Source organism: Chiloscyllium punctatum, chromosome 5, assembly GCF_047496795.1.
Source record: "Chiloscyllium punctatum isolate Juve2018m chromosome 5, sChiPun1.3, whole genome shotgun sequence".
NCBI classification, from domain to species: domain Eukaryota; kingdom Metazoa; phylum Chordata; class Chondrichthyes; order Orectolobiformes; family Hemiscylliidae; genus Chiloscyllium; species Chiloscyllium punctatum.
In genome coordinates this window covers 138,100,112-138,115,646 of record NC_092743.1, presented here as the reverse complement: position 1 = coordinate 138,115,646, position 15,535 = coordinate 138,100,112, and the positions used below count along the sequence as shown (strand labels likewise).

Genomic DNA, 15,535 nt, shown 5'->3' with positions numbered 1-15,535 from the left:
ATGTCAGTTCCAAATAACCATGCCTCTGGCCCACAGTATTTCCCTTGTATTCCCCACATTTAATCACCCAATATCTAGAATGGTATAATTCAAGAGCCTCAATGAAATGAAATAAATTCAAGTTTTGTGTGTCTATTGCAGATTTTATTTTTTTAAATCTTATTCAGGAAAAACAAATTCATTACATTTAAATTCCTTCAGGTATTTGTTCCCTTATAAAGCAAACATTTTATTCAAGCAGCAAATACCTTATAAATGCAAACATTTGTATTCATTGATTTACATGAAAGACTTTATAAACACTTGGGATTGTCAGTTAGACTATGAACTGACAGGTACCCGACTGTGACAATGATAAGTTTTAGAGACAGTCATTCAGTACACATCCGACAATCATGGTTTCCTGGCTTCTGTCAATAGATGGTGGGATTTCAGACACTGCTTCTTGTTTCCTGCAAACTTTTTAAAATAAAGGGCAGGATATTTAAATGCTACCAAAATGATACCAAAGCTCTTGGAGTGATTCTGACAACTTTAGACTTTGCTCAACTGACCATAGCACAAGAATCTTGTTTTGGTTAACCCACTAATGAAATTGCATATGTTTGAAGGCAGCCTGTACACTGACCACCTTTCTCAGTAACCACACACTGCCCCGATCACCTTTCTCAGTAACCACACACTGCCCCGATCACCTTTCTTAGTAACTGCACACAGCCCCGGTCACCTTTCTCAGTAACCACACACTGCCCCGATCATCTTTCTCAGTAACCACACACTGCACCGATCACCTTTCTCAGTAACCACACACTGCTCCAATCACCTTTTTCAGTAACCGCACACAGCCCCGACCACCTTTCTCAGTAACCACACACTGGCCCGATCACTTTTCTCAGTAACCACACATTGCACCGATCACCTTTCTCAGTTACCACACACTACTCCGATCACCTTTCTCAGTAACCACACACTGCCCTGACCAACTTTCTCAGTAACCACACACCGCCCCGATCACCTTTCTCAGTTACCACACACAGCCCCGATCGCCTTTCTCAGTAACCACACACTGCCCCGATCACCTTTCTCAGTAACCACACATTGCACCGATCACCTTTCTCAGTAACCACACACTGCTCCGATCACCTTTCTCAGTAACCACACACTGCCCTGACTAACTTTCTCAGTAACCACACACTGGCCCGATCACCTTTCTCAGTAACCACACGCCGTCCCAATCACCTTTCTCAGTAACCACACACTGCCCCGATCACCTTTCTCAGTAATCACACACAGCCCCAGTCACCTTTCTCAGTTACTACACACAGCCCAGATCACCTTTCTCAGTATCCACACACTGCCCCGATCACCTTTCTCAGTTACCACACACTGCCCCGATCACCTTTCTCAGTAATCACACACAGCCCCAGTCACCTTTCTCAGTTACCACACACTGCCCCGATCACCTTTCTCAGTTACCAAACACAGCCCCTATCACCTTTCTCAATTACCACACACAGCCCCGATCACCTTTCTCAGTAACCACACACTGTCCCGATCACCTTTCTCAGTTACCACACACCTCCCTGATCACCTTTCTCAGTAATCACACACAGCCCCAGTCACCTTTCTCAGTTACCACACACTGCCCCGATCACCTTTCTCAGTTACCACACACTGCCCCGATCACCTTTCTCAGTAATCACACACAGCCCCGATCACCTTTCTCGGTAACCACACACTGCCCCGATCACCTTTCTCAGTTACCACACACTGCCCCGATCACCTTTCTCAGTAATCACACACAGCCCCAGTCACCTTTCTCAGTTACCAAACACAGCCCCTATCACCTTTCTCAATTACCACACACAGCCCCGATCACCTTTCTCAGTAACCACACACTGTCCCGATCACCTTTCTCAGTTACCACACACCTCCCCGATCACCTTTCTCAGTAACCACACACTGCCCCGATCACCTTTCTCAGTTACCACACACAGCCCCGATCACCTTTCTCAGTAATCACACACTGCACACCGATCACCTTTCTCAGTAACCACACACTGTCTTAATTACCTTGGCACAAAATTTTTTTGTTACTCCTCCATGACATGGGTGCGTGTCTGGCTGGGTCAGCATTTATTGCCCTTCCCTAATTGTTCAGAGGGTGATTAAGAATCTGCAATGTTATTGACTCTTTACTTCCCTCTGAGTAATTAGGGATGGGCAATAAATTCTGGCCCAGCCGGAGAAGCCCTCATGCTGTGAGTGAATCATAGAATTCTGACAGTGTGGAAGTAGGCCATTCAGCCCATTAGGTCCACACCAATCCGCTGAAGAACATCCCACCCAGTACCACCCTATTCCTATCACCCTGCATTTCTCATGGTTAACCCACCCAATCTGTACATCCCTGGATACTGTATGTAACTTAGCATGACTAATCCACCCAACCTACACATCTTTGGACTGTGGAAAGAAACCGAAGCACCCAGAGGGGGTCTCACGCAGACACGGGGAGAATGTGCAAACTGCACACAGTTGCCCAAAGTGGGAATCAACCAGCATTGCTCAACATTAAGCCACACAAAAAAAGAAAAGTCAATAGACACATGGGATCAAACGCCAAACAACTGAACACTACACAAAACCTTATTTTAAAGTAAGCTGTCCTAAACAACAAACACATGTACATTGAGCATGTCTCAGAGTTCAACGTCTGCATTTTCTCTCAGCACCAAATTAATCTATGAAATGTAAAAGATGGCACTCAGATCGGTGACCTTGAGGTTGATGAGCAATATTGCAGTCACAGGAAATTAAATTCTATCTCCCTAATCACTGTGGTCAAAATGACCTGAAACGCTTTTTGCAAAGCCTCTTTTAGTGTTGACATTGTCCGGGATAAGCATTAATATTGAGCAGTCTCTTCATCTGCTTTGAGAATTGTTAAATCTTTGCTTTTACAAAATTCATTAGCATCATATTAATACAAAGGAAAGCTGCAATTACATATAAACAAGACACAGAATCCACTTCATTGACTTTCCACTATTCTGTGAAATTCCATAGAAGGGGGAACAGTGTAGAAGGGGTCTTTCCAGTTCAAAGTTTCTCTTTCTGCTCTCTGTGGGTGCTACTGATCCCACTCACTTCCCTTTTCCCTGCAGCCTTGATATTTTATTCTGTCCAGAACATTATTCAATTCCATTATGAAGGCCACAATAGAATCTGCCTGAGGGGCACACCCTCAGGCAGTGAATTCCAGATCCTAACCACATACTGTTTATCCCTCACATACTCTCTCATGTCATCTTTTCATGTCAATCACTTTAAACTGATGTCCTCCGATTCTTGATCCTTCTGCTAATGGGAACGGATGTTCTCTAGCTCTTCTGTCCCCCATACTCCTCCCAATGCTGCCTTCCCTAAAGGGGACAATACCAACTGCCGTCCTTTAAACATCCTTCCTCAGCTCCCTGTTGCAGCCTGTCTAGTTTACATGGCTGCTGAGCTTCTGAAAACAGCAAAACAAAATCTTTGAATTGTTGGAGAGAGACCTTGGGAAGATTACTTATTCCTTAATGAATAACAAAAACATTGTAGTCGTTTTGGAAAACATTTATGGTTGCAAAGTGGCTTGAATCAGACAATGAGAAATTAGTATTTGGTTTGCAGTTATACTTTCCCTTTGGTGTGTCGAAGATTTCTTCTCAATTCATCGAAATAAAAAATGTTGAAATTTTAAAAAAAGCTTAATGTGTGCTTGTTCTGGGACTTATAATTAATACTTTATCACAAATTTCCCATGAATTCCACTCCAATTGGGAACAGTTCCTTTCTGTTTGTTTCATGTAAATAGAAACACATGATCCAGAATCCAGGTCAGCACAATATTGTTTGTCAAAAGAATGCAGTGTTTTACATTTATTTTTATTTTAATCCGACCTTTTTTTGTTTAATTTGGTCAGGTATTGCGACTGATGAATTCGATCAGGTAAGCATTTTTGCATCTCCCTTTCATAAATGCCATTTTGACATGAATTGATTATTTTCACTGCTGCAATATAGTTAAGATATAAATTTATAAGCGGGGATCTTAGTAACTAAGGGCTACAAACCGACAGTGTGCTTTGACCCTTTGAACAACTTCTGTTCGTTGTACACACAATACTTTGAAGTATTGCAGAGAATAATTTTGTGAAAGGAACCAGTTGATGATACTAGTGTTTAATTCCCAGCAACAAATATGGTTAATTAATTTTACATCAGCTGATTTTATCCAGCATAAGCTGGAATCAGAGAGAACTGTTATCATTATCATTGTATTAATGATCACACCCTACATCTTAAGCAACTTTATTGCCTTCTAAATAGTATAACCAAATATTCTTGTCATTTAGTTGCTCATGGTGAAGTTTCCTTAAATAGTTTAAGAACCCACAAGTAATTAGGTTCAAAAGAGTCTCCAGGTTGGATAGAATACTGGGGTCTTATGTTGAATACTGATAGAATACTGGGGTCTTATGTTGCGACTGAGGTTTTGTCTGTATTCATGGGTGAAGTCGTAATGGGGAACAAAGAAATGGCAGAGGAACTGAATAGATACTTTGCATCAGTTTTCACAGTGGAAAACACCAGCAGCATTGCAGGACTTCAAGAGGGACAGGAGGCAGAGGTGAGTGTAGTGGCCATCACTAGGGAGAAGGTGCTGGGGAAGCTGAAAGGTCTGAAGGTGGATAAATCACCCGGACCAGTTGGACTAGACCCCAGGGATTTTGAAGGAGATAGCTGAGGGGATTGTGGAGGTATTGGTATGATTTTTCAGGAAGAGTCCCAGAGGATTAGAAAATGGCAAATGCTGTTTAAGAAGGGAGGGAGACGGAAAACAGGAAACTAAAGTTCAATTAGCCTGACCACGGTTGTTGGTAAGATTTTAGAGTCCATTACTAAAGATGAGATTGCAGAGTATTTGGAAGTGCTTGGTAAAATAGGATTGAGACAGCACAGATTCATCAAAGGGAGGTCATGCCTGACAAATCAGTTAGAATTCTTTGAAGAAGTAATAAGCAAGTTAGACAAACTCAAGCCAGTGGATGTGATCTATTTGGATTTCTAGAAGGTCTTTGACAAGGTGCCACGCAGGAGGCTGCTAAATAAGATAAGAGCTCATAGCGTTAGGGACAAGGTACTAACATGGATAGAGGATTGGCTGACCAGCAGAAGGCAGAGAGTGGGGTAGAGGGGACTTTTTCAGGATGGCCGCTGGAGTTTTGCAAGGTATTGGGAACACAACTATTCATAACATTAACAAGTCTGGATGTGGGAACCGAAGTTTATAAGAACGATCCTGGGGATGAACGTGTTGTCATATGAGAAGTGATTGAGGACTCTGATACTGTACTCGATGGAGTTTAGGAAGATGAAGGGGAGTCTCATTGAAATTTACAGAATACTGAGAGACCTGGATGAGCTGGATGGTTTAGACTCCAGCTCATCGGCTCCGAGCTGAATTACTCAAGCAACCAACTCTTGCTCCAGATGTGGTCAGCACAAACTGTGATGGGGTCCACCAGCTCCCACAAAATGCAGGGTGAACATCTTGCCTGGTACTGCATTTTTCAAAGGGAAGGGACGATCCTTTAGAACGGTGATGAGGAGAATTTCTTCGGCCAGAGCATGGTGACTCTGTAGAACTCATTGCCACAGGCCAAGTCATTGAGTGTGTTTAAGACAGAGATAGGTAAGGGTTACAATGCAATGCAGAATGCAAGAGAATGGAGTTGAGAAACCAATCAGCCGTTACTGAAGGCAGAGCAGATTCACTGGAAAAAATAACCTAATTCTGTTCCTATATCTTGTGGTCTTATGGTCTAAAGAACCCACAAGTATTTAGGTGCAAAAGGACCTTCCAGAATACTGTGATCTTATGTTGCAACTGAGGTTTTGCCTGTATTAACCCAAGACTCCATCTTGGAATTGAATATAAACCCAGGAATTCATCAAACACCTGATTGTCACCTAAATATAGATATGTCGAAGCTAATAATGGGAGTAGGCCATTTGACCCTTCAAACCTGCGAAACCACCCATATGGACATGGCTCATCATCCAACCCAACTTCTCTGATACCCTTTGATCCACTCCCCTTTCGCCCAATGAATTATGATTAGATTAGATTCCCTACAGTGTGGAAACAGGCCCTTCGGCCCAACAAGTCCACACCGACCCTCTGAAGAGCAACCCACCCAGACTCATTCCCCTACATTTACCCCATTCAGCTAGCACTACAGGCAATCTAGCATAGCCAATTCACCTAACCTGCACATTTTTGGACTGTGGGAGGAAACCAGAGCACCCAGAGGAAACCCACGCAGACACGGGGAGAATGTGCAAACTCCACACAGACAGTTGCCTGAGGAGGGAATTGACCCCAGGTCTCTGGCACTGTGAGGCAGCAGTGCTAACCACTGTGCCACCGTGCCACCCACTAATCTATCCCCTTCTTAAGTTATTCAGTGGTTTATTCTCAACTGCTGTCTGTGGCAGAGAATTCCACAGGCTCCCCACTCACTGGGTGAAGACATTTCTCCTCATCTCAGTCCGACATGGACTACTCCTTATCCTGAGACTGTAACCTGCTTGCCTGTTAGCATTCATTCAATGAGATTTATTAACATGTATTGCTAGAAAGATACAGCGAAAAGTGTTTTCTTGCCACAAACTGGCGCCATTTTGAGTTACAATAAGAATTTAAAACAATTACTTAAATAGAGTTCATCTTCTGTTTAAATTGTGTCTTGAACATGGCTTCAGGACTTCTGAAAGGTCTCAGCAATGGATTCTAGGTCTGAGAAAGTCCCTGCTCTGGGTACAGCAACACCCACGCTGCTGCCATTGCCTTGATAACACTGCTATCAGCCCAGGCTCTAGTGGATGTGATCTATTTGGATTTCTAGAAGGTCTTTGACAAGGTGCCACGCAGGAGGCTGCTAAATAAGATAAGAGCTCATAGTGTTAGGGACAAGATACTAACACGGATAAAGGATTGGCTGACCAGCAGAAGGCAGAGAGTGAGATAAAGGGGACTTTTTCAGGATGGCAGCCAGTTACTAGTGGAGTTCTGCAAGGGTCAGTATTGGGAATTCAACAATTCATAACATTAACAGTCTGGATGTAGGAACCAAAGTTTACAAGAATGATCCTGGGGATGAACGCGTTGTCATATGAGAAGTCCCTGCTCTTGGCTCCGTCACTGCCAAGAGTTCTCTGTTCTGGGCACTGCCACATGTCCAGGCTCTGGGCATACTGCAGCCAGGAGTCCCTGTTCTGGTCACTGCCATCACCAACAGTTCCCACTCTGGGTATTGCTACACGTCCAGGCTCCGGGCCTACTGCAGCCAGGAGGACACACTCCGGGCATTGCTTTGAGTCCAGGTTCCGGGCCTACTGTGGCCAGGAGGACCCACTCCGGGCACTGCTACACATCCAGGCTCCGGGCCTAGTACGCCAGGAGGAACAGCTCCGGGCACTGCTTTCAGTCCAGGCTCCAGGCCTACTGCAGGCTCTGGGTCTATCACAGCCAGGACTCTCCACTCTGGGCCAATGATCCACACTGCTGATGCTGCAGCCACTGCCCAGCTGACATTGCTCCGGCCTCGAAGGTGAAGGAAGGGAAAACGAGGGAGAAAAGAATGCTGCTGGCCTGTAGCAGAACTTTTCAGGAACCCAAACATGGCATACAGTGCCTGGGCTGCCATCTTGAAAAAGATGCACTGTGCCAAATTGGCGATACCGTACATTATTTTTGTAACCAGTGTTTCAACTGAAGGTCTCTCCTGACCTAGGGGGCAAACATGACATTGCTGAGGATGCTGTGTACCATTAATGGCATTTTGAAAATGTCAGACTTCAAAAACTACTGGCAAGACATGTGAGAAGTGCAAACCACTCTCAGACAGCGTTATTAAAATCAGTGCCAGCAATGATTATCTTGTGATGGTGCTGAAACAAGACATAGAGGGGATCAAGCAACCACTGAAGCAATAAGAGGATGAGGTCTATATTTACGAGAAAAGGGGAAAAAAAAACAAGTTGAGAAGGACTGGTCAGCTAGTAATGGATGCTATGAAAGAGAAAATATACTGGACCAGCAGGAGACAAAAAAACTTTAATTTGAATTACCAAAAGGTTCGAAGTGAGAGGGAGTCTTGAGGAATAAAACGGTAAATGTCGGGAAGATCTGAACGCAGTAAACAGACTCAGAGAGTGAGATCAGTCAGTGTCGAATCTGGAGTAAACCTTGGCTGCCATGGATCAAGAAGAGGAAGTTTAACATGACAATCCATGAATTAAAGGTTTCACCCCACAACAGGAACAATATTTGTCACTGATGACTCAAAGTCACCATCATAAGATCTGGGCATAGCAGTAAATTACCCAGACATTAATAGGGACTCAAAGGCGTGCATGCCATTGTATTTAGGTAAGCTTTCTTCTGGAAAGGAGTGGATCATAGAATCCCTACAGTGTGGAAGCAGGCCATTTGGACCATTCAGTCCATACTGACCCTCTGAAGACCATCCCACCCAGACTCACACCCCTCCACTATCCCTGCATTTCATATGGCACAGCTCTGGACACTATGGGCAATTTAGCATGGTCAGTCCACCCTAAACTGCACATCTTTCATTTGTGGGAGGAAACCCACTCAGACACAGGGAGAATGTGCCAACTCCACACAGTCACGCAAAGCTGAAATCGAACCCGGGTCCCTGGCATTGTGCAGTAGCAGTGCTAACCACAGTCACCGTGCCACCCTATGTTGCATGTTTCAAGAGTGTGAGAGCTGAAAATGTGTTGCTGGAAAAGTGCAGCAGGTCAGGCAGCATCCGAGGAGCAGGAGAATCAATGTCTCAGGCGTAAGCTCTTCATCAGGATTCCTGATCAAGTGTTTATGCCTGAGCCATCGATTCTCCTGCTCCTCGGATGCTGTCTGACCTGCTGAGCTTTTCCAGCACCACACACTCGACTCTGACCTCCAGCATCTGCGGTCCTCACTTTCTCCTGTGTTGTGTGTCCACCTTTCCCAAAGCTCAGCTGTGCGAGCTCCATGTGCTGTGTGTACACAGAGTTGTGACTCCGCCTGGCCTTTTGTCTGGTTGGTGTTTGCAAGCTGCATGCACAGAAATCAGTTGGTCTGCTGTAATATCTGCTTTATAGTTTGCTTTGTGTTTTACTGTTTTAAGTGAACCAACCAACAGTTAGTTTAGCGATTATTAGACCAGTAAAGTGGCATATTCCCAGAGCACCATGGGGCTGCCTTCTCATTAGAGAGATATAAGAACTGGTGGGTTTGAAAGTGAGCTTTGTGGATCTTACTGACTGGAATAATTGTCTTGGACTATACTTCAACTGAATATGATTGTTCAAATAATTGAAATAATCTGCGGGTGGCATGGTGGTTCGCACTGCTGCCTCACAGCATCAGGGACCTGAGTTCAACTCCAGCCTCGGGTGACTGTCTGTGGGGAGTCTGCACATTCTCCCCGTGTCTGCGTGGGTTTCCGCTGGGTGCTCTGTTTCCTCCCACAGTCCCAACGATGTGCAGGTTAGGGTGGATTTGCTATGCTGAGCTGTCCGTAGTGTCCAGGGATATGCAAGTTAGGTGGATTAGCCATGGGAAATGCAGGGTTATGGGGATGGGTCTGGGTGGGACAGTCTTTAAAGAGCCAGTGTGGACCCTTCCATTGTGTAGGGATCCTGTGGAATCCAAGATTTGAAAAATGTATTGTGATCAGATAGTTATTATTGTGCAGAACTGAACTGAAGATAATGATAGTTATGTCACCTGCAGCCCCCCCCCTTCCTGATGGGAGCAAATATGTCAATGCAAGTCATATCCCTTATGTAGTAGTCTCCTTTGTTTAGTAAATTGTTTGAGAATGTGTGCTGTGTTGAATTGATTTTACAGTCTGTGAGGCAGCTTATCATAGTGTATTCATTCAGAGGAAGAAGCAGTTGTAATAGGGAAGCAGTGGAAGGAGGTGTGAGAGATAGGAAACCCTGTGAGTGTACCTGCAGCTTTGAGGTGTAAAGCTGGAGAGGAGTGTGTGATTGATCATGCAGGGACTAAAGCAGGATAGTACAGGACTGTCCAGGAAACTAAACAAGTCTCACATTAGCAGTCCTACTGAGATTGCTACATTTCTTACTGCATTCTTAGCAGCTCGTGACAACAAAGCTCCTGGGATTTACGTATTTTGCAATTGCTTCTCATTGCTGCTGACTGGCCATAGAGCAGCCAACTCTGGAGAATACAATCGCTTTACTGATCCTGACTTGTTTCCTGAGCACCTTCAACGTACCACCTGAAAACCTGAGGTCATTAGCAATGCATGAGAAATGTGCTCTAGTACCCAACCTGCAGCAGGAGATGGTGTTGGGGTAATGCCTCAGTGACTAGTATTTCAGGGAACATGGGTTCAAATTTCACCATGGGATAAAAAGTTAGTTTACTTGTGACTGTATAATCGTTTGTTGATTACCATTTAAGAGGAAGCATTGAGTTAACTAATTATTTTGGGGAGGGAATTCTGCAGTCCTTTACTGGCCTACATGTAACATCAGAGCCACAGCATTGTGGGTAATTATTAACTGTCCTCCAGGCAAGAAATGCTGGCCCAGCCAGTGAAATCCTCAACCCATGAATGAGTTAAAAAACAATCACATTTTCTTTTAATAGAATCAATTGTTTTTATGTGGAAAACATCAACCTTTCTTTCCTCTCAATCAATAGGGTTGACTATAGAAGGAGCAAATAATATTGGAATTACGCTCTGAATATAATGAGGAACACTCTGTAAAATTAGACACACCACCTAGTGCTATCAGTTCACATTGCTTCTGAACTATCTTCTCGAAAAACGAGAGATTGAGCCGTCACGCTCATTTTCTAATTATGTAGAATTATTTTCCTTGCTCTTCCCAACTTAATCCAGTAGTTTTATGTATCTTTGAAAAGTAGTTTACAGACCTCTACAAAGTACTCCAATATACCCAGATTCTGATGATTGCATTGTTCAAACCTCAGCCTAGCTTTAATTGGTTCGAGTGATTATATTCCTGTGACCCACTTTATAACTACAAAGTCAAACCTGTCTTTTATAAAAAGACAGTATCTTTTTAGCTGTATTTATTATTTTCCTAACTTAGACTGTGTATACCTGTAATGTAGTATAACCTTTTTTTCATTATTTTCTCTTTTTTTTTGTACATAAGATTTGTACCTAGGTACTTTGTACCCAAGATGGTGTCATGTGTTGGTGACATTATACACTTTTCACTGTATTCCTGTTCTCTTGTTACTTGAGAACACATAGAGTCATAGAGATGTACAGCATGGAAACAGACCCTTCAGTCCAACCTGTCCATGCCGACCAGATATCCCAACCCAATCTAGTCCCACCTGCCAGCACCTGGCTCATATCCCTCCAAACCCCTCCTATTCATATACCCATCCAAATGCCTCTTAAATGTTGCAAATGTACCAGCCTCCATGACATCGTCTGGCAGCTCATTCCATACACGTACCACCCTCTGCGTGAAAGAGTTGCCCCTTAGATCTCTTTTATATCTTTCCCCTCTCACCCTAAACCTATGCCCTCTAGTTCTGGACTCACAGACCCCAGGGAAAAGACTATGTCTATTTATCCTATCCATGCCCCTCATAATTTTGTAAACCTCTATAAGGTCACCCCTCAGCCTCCGACGCTCCAGGGAAAGCAGCCCCAGCCTGTTCAGCCTCTCCCTGTAGCTCAAATCCTCCAACCCTGGCAACATGCTTGTAACTCTTTTCTGAACCCTTTCAAGTTTCACAACATCTTTTCGATAGGAAGGAGACTAGAATTGCATGCAATATTCCAACAGTGGCCTAACCAATGTCCTGTACAGCTGCAACATGACCTCCCAACTCCTGTACTCAATACTCTGACCAATAAAGGAAAGCATACCAAATGCCTTCTTCACTATCCTATCTAGCTGCGACTCCACAATAAACCTGTTCTAACTCCACAGGCAAATAGGTCTAGTTACCACACTCCCTACCAATGTGCTTGTTAACCATTCATGGGATGTGGGTGCCACAAGCTAGGCAAGTATTTGTTCGCTGAGGTAAAAACAATGACTGCAGATGCTGGAAACCAGATTCTGGATTAGTGGTGCTGGAAGAGCACAGCAGTTCAGGCAGCATCCAAGGACCTTCGAAATCGACGTTTCAAGCAAACGTCCTTGCCCAAAACGTTGATTTCAAAGCTCCTTGGATGCTGCCTGAACTGCTGTGCTCTTCCAGCACCACTAATCCAGACGCATTTGTTCGCTGTCTGTAATTGCCCTTAAACTGATTTGCGTATTAGAATATTTCAGAGGGTAGTTAAGTGTCAACCACATTATTCTAGGTCTGGAGTCACATGGCGATCAAAATGGATAAGATGGCAGGTTTCCTTCCCAAAAGGACATTAGCACACTGTAACGATCAATGATACTTTCACAGACAGGGGCTTTATGGTCTAGGTTTATTGAATTTGGGTGGGGTTTGAATCTATGTCAACAGTTTATTAGCCTGGGCCTCTGGATTATAGTACCCAACATTACCATGCCACAGCTGTTTCCTCCTGCTATGCCTTTGCTCTTCAGAAGTTGACCTTCTTCAACAGTTGGAGTTCTTGTGGTCTAGATACACCCACAGTGCTGTAGGAAGGGATTTTCAGATATCTGACCCAGAGATAGTGAAGGAACAGTGATAAGTCAGGATGGAGTTCAACCTTGGAGAGGAACTTTGGATTTAATGGCGCCCCTATTCATCTATTGCCCTCGTCCTTTTAGCTGGTAGAGGTTGCGGGTTTGGAAGGTGCTGTTAAAGCAACCCTGTGGGTTAGAACAGTGCATTTTACAGATGGTACTCATTATTGCCACTGTGTGTCAATGGTGGATGGAGTGAAAGTTGAAGGCAATGGATTGGGTGTTGACCAAGTGGGCTGCTTTGTCCTAGACAGTGTTGAGCTTTTTTGAGTGTATTTGAAATTGCATAAGAAAAACAGGAGGTGAGTTTTTTGCAACAGGATTCATACCTTCTAATTTGATTTTGGAGTAACAATATCTCTATGACTCCTGTAGTCCAGCTTCTGGTCAATTGTAACCCTCAAGATGCAGACAATGGGAAAATCAGTGATAGTACGTTATTGAATGTCAAGGGCCACTTGTTATATTCCCTTCTGAGTAAGATATTTAAAAACTGTCATTTGTGTGGTATGAAAGTTACTTACCTGCATGCTGTCCTGTGTTTCAGTATCTGAGGAGATGTGAATGGTGCTAAACATTGCAAAATTGTCAACAAAAATCCCCAGATCTGATCTTATGATGGAGGGATGGTCATTGAAGCTGAAGACGGTTGGGCCCTAGACACTACCCTGAGGCAGAGATGACTGACCTCCAACAACCACAACCATCTATCTTTGTACTAAGCATGACTCCAACTAGTGGAAAATGTAGCTCCTGTGAAGTTCAGCTCTTTTGTCCATGTTTAGACAAGGGTGTAATGAGAATCCTGACAGGACACAAACGTTCTGCCAGTAAGAAGGTTATTGCTGTGCAACTGCCTCTTGACAGCACAGTTAATGACCTTTCTGTTACTTTTCAAATGAATGAGAGTAAACTGTGAGTGCAGAAATTAGCCAATGGGATTTGTCCTGTTATTTGGGGACTGGATATATTTGCCCAATGTCCCATGTTGCCATTTGGTCCCAGTCTTGTACTGACTGGAACAGTTTGTCTGGGAGCAAGGCTGCCCTCAAGAATCAAGATTAGTGTGGTGCTGGAAAAGCACAGCAGGTCAGGCAGCATCCGAAGAGCAGGAAAATCAATGTTTCGGGCAAAAGCCCTTCATCAGGAATCCTGATTCCTGATTTTTGATGGAGGGCTTTTGCCCAAAACATTGATTTTCCTGCTTCTCCGATGCTGCCTGACTTGCTGTGCTTTTCCAGCACCACACTAATCTAGACTCTGATCTCCAGAATCTGCAGTCCTCACTTTTGCCCTGTCCACAAGAATCCCTACAGTGCAGATAGAGGCTATTCGGCCTATTAAGTCTGCACTGACCCTCTGAAGAGCATCTTGCCCCACCTAGCCTGCACATCCCTAGACACCACAGGGCAATCCACCTAACCTGCATATTTTTGGACTGTGGGAGGTAACCAGAGGAAACCCACACAGACATGGAGAGAATGTACAAACTCCACACAGTCGCCCGAGGCTGGGATCAGGCCCAGGCCCCTAGCGCTGTCAGGCAGCAGTGTTAACCACTGAACCACCGTACCACCCTAAGAGTTTGAGAATGGGGTATATAAAAAGCAAGCTCTGAGAAAACAATTCTGATGAAAGGTTGTGACCTGGAAATGCTGGCTTGAATTTTATGTTCTCACGCCAGCAAGTTTAAACTTTGTGGGTGGCAGTAAAATGCACCATTTCCACCACCTGTCCCTCACCTCTCTGTGATATTGTGGTGTGTTGGGGGGTTAGACATTGGGCAGTCCAGCCACTCTTGGTCCTTACGAGGCATTTAAGTGGCTGCTTAATTAACTTATGGGCATCACCCCACCTCCACTGACATTGGCCATGGTGAAAGAGGTCAACTTCGGCTGCTTGGATTGGTGCTGGGAAAGAGAGAGGGGAGAGCTGACGTGTTGTGCCCATTGGAGTCACTTGCCCCACCCCCACCTTTTTAATCCTTCCCCCCTCCGTCCTCCTAAACCCAGCCCAAATCCCCCCTCCCCCAGTTCCCTCCCTTTGCCTCGAATCAACCCCTTCCTCCTCCAGCATGTGGGGCTGTGGGTTTGTTACTGTGTGAAATCCAGCCCACTATGTCGGCTTCTCCCTGTTTGCAGGTGTTGTGAGCATTTTGGCCGTTTTCTGACTTTAGTGCGCAGAACGATGCTATTGCATCTGTTTGACAGTCACAGGTGTAGCACCCAGCTTTATTTCACGAGGAATGAATGAAATATTCGCTGTTCTGAAATTGCAACCACAGTGTTAGGCTGCCGAAATGGACGAAGCTCAGTGAAAAGGAGTGAATGTTGGATGTTACCTACTCCCCCCCGACTAACATCCGACCCCCCCCCCACCACTTTCATTGTATGCTCTGGACTCTTCAATTCTTGATCGTGAAAATCTTTCAAACAGATTTTCAAAGCTGAATAGGGCCATTAATTTATGCCTCATCTCAAAATGATAATTAGAATGTAATCAATTCAAAAACATTTACATCATCTGAATATGTCACGGACGCACATTATTTCATGCATAATGCTGGACTAGTTGCTGAAATGTTATTAAAATATGAATAATGAATATTGTTCCATTATACCTTGAATTAGTTATCAGCATTTTTATGAATGTCAACATTAAGAAGCTGATAAGGTGTACGGCTATTAATGTAGGACTTGCTTATGTTCAGATGGTTGCTCCCTTTCGCCTGGATCTCTTG

General features: G+C 44.2%; 1 protein-coding gene across 1 annotated transcript in view; it reads left to right on the top strand.

Moving 5' to 3' along the window:
• The window catches only part of c5h8orf34 (chromosome 5 C8orf34 homolog), a 364,200-nt gene that overhangs the window by 160,054 nt on the left and 188,611 nt on the right, over window positions 1-15,535 (top strand). Inside the window, exon 5 of the mRNA XM_072571481.1 lies at window positions 3,969-3,994. Within this exon, the coding sequence (XP_072427582.1) occupies window positions 3,969-3,994 (26 nt within the window). The remainder of the gene's footprint in view (window positions 1-3,968; window positions 3,995-15,535) is intronic.